The 5,742-nt window shown below is 38.4% G+C and overlaps 1 protein-coding gene across 3 annotated transcripts in view; it reads right to left on the bottom strand.

The window, feature by feature from the left end:
• The window catches only part of Abi3bp (ABI family member 3 binding protein), a 209,840-nt gene that overhangs the window by 99,504 nt on the left and 104,594 nt on the right, over positions 1 to 5,742 (bottom strand). For all 3 annotated transcript variants that reach the window (XM_029544381.1, XM_021209067.2, XM_021209070.2), the window contains exon 7: positions 943 to 991. In XM_029544381.1, coding sequence (XP_029400241.1) covers positions 943 to 991 — 49 coding nt within the window. The remainder of the gene's footprint in view (positions 1 to 942; positions 992 to 5,742) is intronic.

The raw sequence follows: 5,742 nt of genomic DNA, 5'->3' as shown, positions 1-5,742 counted from the left end.
AATCCACCTGCCTCTGCCTCCCAAGTGCTGGGATTAAAGGCGTGCGCCACCACGCCCGGCTCCTTGTACAGTCTTAATCTAAATGCATCAACTGAGAGAAGCAACTCAGTGGGTTGGCTACAAACAACAGAGGAATTAGATATGTCTTAACCTTACCATCCTTGCTTTGGTAACAAAGCCTGTCTTTACCATTCTAGCATAAAGTATCCCATGCTAAATACTGGAAAATTCTCTCTGTTTCTATTCTCAATGCATTCTGTCCTCTCCACAGAGAAAATAAGAACTAGCGTAAAATACTGCAATGCCAAGACAATATGAAATTAGAAATCATGTATCTTCAAATCAAAGAATCTTTCAGTGATTCCAGCAGTACCTGGCCCTGCCTTTAGTTTATACTTAGGACATTGTGTTTTCTTAAAAGGAAGAATTATTTTTAGGCTTTAGCTCTCTACCAAGAGTTGGTTTTTTTTTCCTGTAAATAATGGAGTCATTTTAATAATTTGAAAGCTGGAAGCCAAAACAAAAACAACTAGACACTGAAATGAAATACAGCATTGTAATTCTTAAAATGAGGACATCTTTACCGTCCCTAAGTGACGGCTAAATCATAGTTTTCATCCTCAGTATCCTAAATGGTCTGCTCATCATTTTCCTTACGTATGCTAACTTAATCCTAAGTAAAGATCCACATGCTTAACTATTATTTTAAATATAACACTTGATACCACAGCTTTGTGTCTCAAATAGTATGGTTTATTTAAGGGTTTTCATATTGGTACCACAGCCAAAAGTATGTATGAACCACAAACTGACTAACTTACACTAATTTCTTCAAATGTTTTCCAAACCTCATTGTTAGAAAAACTGAGAAAACAGACACTGTCTATATATATTAGTTGAGTCGACTGCTACAATAGTTCCTGAACACACCAGACTAATTACCTTGCTTAATGATCGTTAGTGGGATTAGCTTCCTCGGGACATATGCTGGCTGGAAAGAGAGAAACAAAGTTAGCTTTTACATCAATGTTAATTAAAAGAAAATCAGAATTCTGAAAGGAGTTCTTTCTTGTCTTCAGTAAAACCATTCACAAGGGAGCCTTAGCAGTCACTGGATAGATATTCAGCACGCATGTTTGCCCACATGGTTCTGAACTCATTTGTTTCCCCTTGAGAAAGCCAAAACCACACAGAAGCAGGTCTTCAGAGCTCCCACTTACTTAGAAATTACAGTAAAAGAAACTAAGTCAGGCATATATATATATATATATATATATATATATATATATATATATATATATATATAGAGAGAGAGAGAGAGAGAGAGAGAGAGAAAGCGCTAGCTCATTTGTATTTTGAGATATGGCATCCTCTTCCTCTCATAAAAGATGCCAGGCTGCACATTATCTTTTAAAAGCAATCAAGTCGAACTATTTGAGAATGGCCTACTAAAGCTGCTGTTACTGCAGATATGATGACCTCCATGAGCTTTTCGCACCACCATTTATTGCCCAAAAAATGAAGAACAGTGACTTAGAACTAGATATTTCGAAAAATTGAACCTGAACTTAATCATTCTGCCACACTGCCCAGATTTATACGTGGGGGAACTCTGAAGGTCATGACCCAGAGAGTGATATGGATGATACATCTTTCCCTCACCCAAACTGTCTTCCAAGTCCCATGGGATGATTTGATGTCACTCTATGCCTAGGGATAGGTTTAGACAGGATCACATGGCCAAAGCTGAGGAAGATGAGAGAGGTGGCAACAACAGCTGCAGGAAGTCCAAATAGGAGGATTAGAGATGAGTTGTTGAAAGAGGAAGAATGGCCAAATTTTGGCACTTGGTTTAACTTGCATACACAGAATAGACACAGCGTATACAGATCTGCCTATTTTGAATTTGCACTGAATATGAGACAGTAATAAAATAGGCATTCGCAGTTGTGACTAAAAGAGTATGGTAACGTAATTATTTTTCAGGATGGTATAAGACATAGTAAAGAGAGGCTATAACACCAACCTTATTCTTGGCTATCTCTCTTCCTATAGTATGTTTAAAAATTGTAAAAGAACCTACTATCATTATTGGATATGTGTTTTTAAAGTATAATCTCTACATATTGACCCAGAAAATTATCAATTGGGTACAGATAATTATGTGTGTGAGTACGTTTATTACTAGAATTGAAAACAACTTCATCACCCAAAGTTTGGGTTTTATTCAATAAGCTGTAGTTAAAATGGTTTTCTTCTATTTAATATCCTGAAAAATATGAACACTATAAGTATAAATTTAGAATCACATTATAACCCAATTTTATAATACATACACACATATATACACATACATACATGCACACACACATACACACATACCACAGATTAGAAGGAAATACATCATAATTTGAACAGTAGTTATTACAAGCTGACATTAATTTTTATGGAAGATACCTTTATTTGCCAAGTTCCTAAAACAAGTGCATTACAATAGTTGTATTTGGAGAAAGATGCTTTCATGTTACTTTGCCTGTCACGTGATTCCATACTGCAGCTTAGGTCATGGCCACTGGTGGACAGAACAATGATTGAAAAATAACTTTGCCATGATTTTTCTCAGGCAAGAACAGGGAAACCATATGAATAGAAGGAAAAAAGAAAACAAATTTTCATAGCAAAGAGAAAGAGTATTATCTATGATCTCACACTGGCAGAAAGATTTCTGTTGGCTTCATCACTGTGGTACATATACACAGTTCCCATTGAAGACAGGTCCCTGACACTTAATGCTGCCCCCCTCATACCAACCTAATAGCAGTCTGCCACTGTCCTGCTGGTAATGTGAAGTACCCCAAGCTTTATCTACCACTTCTAAGAATGGGTTTTTTTTTCATGTGAACAGTTCATATTTGGTTTTCTTTAAACTTATAGTTTTATATTTGTCTATAAACATATAATGCTTATGAGATACAATGTGATGTTTTGACAAAGTTATACAATGTTACCCGTCACTCTTGTGGTAAGAAATTTGAAATGCATTTCAATAAACTTAATTGTTGCTTTCTACTGTATGGTCGTTCTCAAGTACCTCTTCCTCCTGTCTAACTGAAACTTTACCATGCCCTCCTTACTCAAATATCCCTCTTCCCACCCTTAGCCACCACAGTACTCTCTATATCCATGAGATTAAGACGTCTGAGAATTCTGCATGTCTAGTAGAACAAGCTCCGGCTACATGAGAGCCTCCCGAGTAGGAAATCAGACTGTCTTCCTAGTACTAATAGTTCAGGTCTAAACTACAGTTAAAAAGACATCTTGCTTGCCGTAGGGGTCCTATCACAGTAATCTCCACAATGTGACATTTCTCAAAGACTGCTAAGACACTATAGCAGAAATGCCAACACATGGCTGTCCTGACCACCTCTGCATTGAACTATACTAATTACAGTTCCAATGCGACACTGATTTGTTTCAGATAAACTTTTTTGGACAAATGGAAAATATTCCACTCATCACATGAATGGAACAAAGTTTCCGTTCTGAGTTCTTGCTTGAGTACTGACCAATGTTTTATTAAGCCGATGACAAGAATATAGGTACAGGGTGTGCTGCCAAAAATAAGGAAATGATTTAGCTGCAGAATGCATTTCATTCTAGACCTGTAATTGCTCTCTTGCCTCAGCTGTATTCCAAAGGCTAAGACTAGACCAGTGAATAAATACCCACATCTCTGAAGTCCAGCTAGTCAATGTCTACCAAAGACAAAAGTTCCCACCAGGAAATCCACACTGAGTTCTTCCTCTGTGTCTGCCAATGAAGTAAAGGTAAAAAAAAAAATCTGTCACCTAAAATCACTAGAAAACAAAATATAATTCTGAAGATAGCAAGATTTAATCAATTATAGTCGAGTTTTGTTTTCAGTGTTTAAAAATAAATACCAGCACTACCCTTTCGTTTTCATAGACTTGTTCCCATGAACACTGATGGATGGATGCTGGGCCATGGGTTTAGATAATGAGGAACTAGGGTACAGGCAGTGTGGGCCAGTGTTGTACTATGGTGTGAATATGTTTCTCAAAATACATGTTAGAAACTTAACCTTCAGTACAACACTGTTAGCAGGTTAAACTATAGGAGGTGACTAGATCACGAGAGGCCCTCCATCACTGGGAAGTAAGGTAACCAATAATACTGTGGGTTTCCTAATCATCCTGCCTGGTCTCTTATTAACTCAGGACAAGCTAGTTATCTGGGAAAAGAAATCTCAATTGGGAAAATGCCTTCATCAGACTGCCTGTAGGCAAGTCTGTGGATGTATTTTCTTGATGAATGATTAATGTGAATGGGCCCAGGCCATGGAGACAAAGTGCCACTCCTGGGCAAGTGATCTTGAGATGTATAAGAAAGTAGGCTGATCAAGTCATGGGGAGCAAGCATTCCTCAATGGCTTCTACTTCAATTTCTGCCTCCAGGTTTCTCCTTGAGCCATTGCTCATCTTCCCTTGATGATGAAATATAATCTGTGAGGCAAAATGAACCCTAACCTTCTTAAATTGATTGCACTCATGATATTTTCTACAGCAATAGAAACCCAATGAAGAAAAAAATGCTAAGCCTGCATCATCTCCCTTTTCCTTTTGCTTCCCACCACAGAATAACATACTATGAAGGTTTTTACCAGGTGCCAGCTCCTTGGTCTTAGAATTTCCTGCCTTTAGAATTATATACAGCATGCATCTATGGTTGTGCTCTCTAGTAATGTCAACTTGACACACAAACTAGAGTCATCTTAGAGGAGGAAACTTTAACTGAGAAAAAAAATTCCTCCAAAAGATCCAGCTGTAAGGCATTTTCTTAGTTATTGATGCAGGAAAGCTCAGCCTGTTGTAGGCGATTCTATCCCGGAGCCGGTGGTCTTGGGTCTAGAAGAAAGCAGGATCAGCAAGCTATGGGGAGTAAGCCAGTAAGCAGCACTTCTCCATGGCCTCTGCATCATCTCCTGCTTCCAGGTTCCTGCCTTGTTCTAAGTTCCTGTCATAACTTCCTTTGGTGATGAACAGCAATGTGAAAATATAAGCTGAATGAACCCTTTTCTCCATAAGTTGCTTTTTGGTCATGGTGGGTTTTTGCAGCAATGGAAACAGTAGCTAAGACAATGGTCTTTATGAATTACCCAGGCTGTAGCATCTTCTTACACCCATACAAAACAACAAAATAAGTTACACATAGCTATGAATAGCACCCTAGCAGTGATATCCTTAGGCAGCTTCTCTGCTGTATCTTTGCTCTGCAACTTGCTGACCCTCAACCTTGCTGCAACCTCCATCACTATTCTATAATTTCTATCCTCTTCACTTAGCAAAATATTGTCTGAATGTTTACAAGATGTCAGAAGGTAAGGATAACCCTTACTTCTCTGTAAGAAATAAGTTCTTTTTCTCAAGTCTTGTCTCTTTATAGAGATCTCAGATTGCAGTAGCTGTGAATAGACTGATTAACCATGGTGCTACACCTTGAGCAAGACAATCACAGAGTATGAAGTTGGTGCTGCCTGGTGTGGAAACAGCACTGGAATGGAAACAGAGAGTCAGTGGAGATAAACTGAGTGTGTATGTGTGTGTGTGTGTATGTGTGTGTGCGCGCGTGTGCAGGCGCACGTGTGTATGTGTATGTGTGTGTGTGTGTGTGTGTGTGAGAGAGAGAGAGAGAGAGAGAGAGAGAGAGAGAGAGAGAGAGAGA

This window comes from Mus pahari, chromosome 12 (assembly GCF_900095145.1).
Source record: "Mus pahari chromosome 12, PAHARI_EIJ_v1.1, whole genome shotgun sequence".
NCBI lineage: Eukaryota > Metazoa > Chordata > Mammalia > Rodentia > Muridae > Mus > Mus pahari.
The sequence above is the reverse complement of the archived record's forward strand: the minus strand, read 5'-3'. Positions and strand labels throughout refer to the sequence as shown.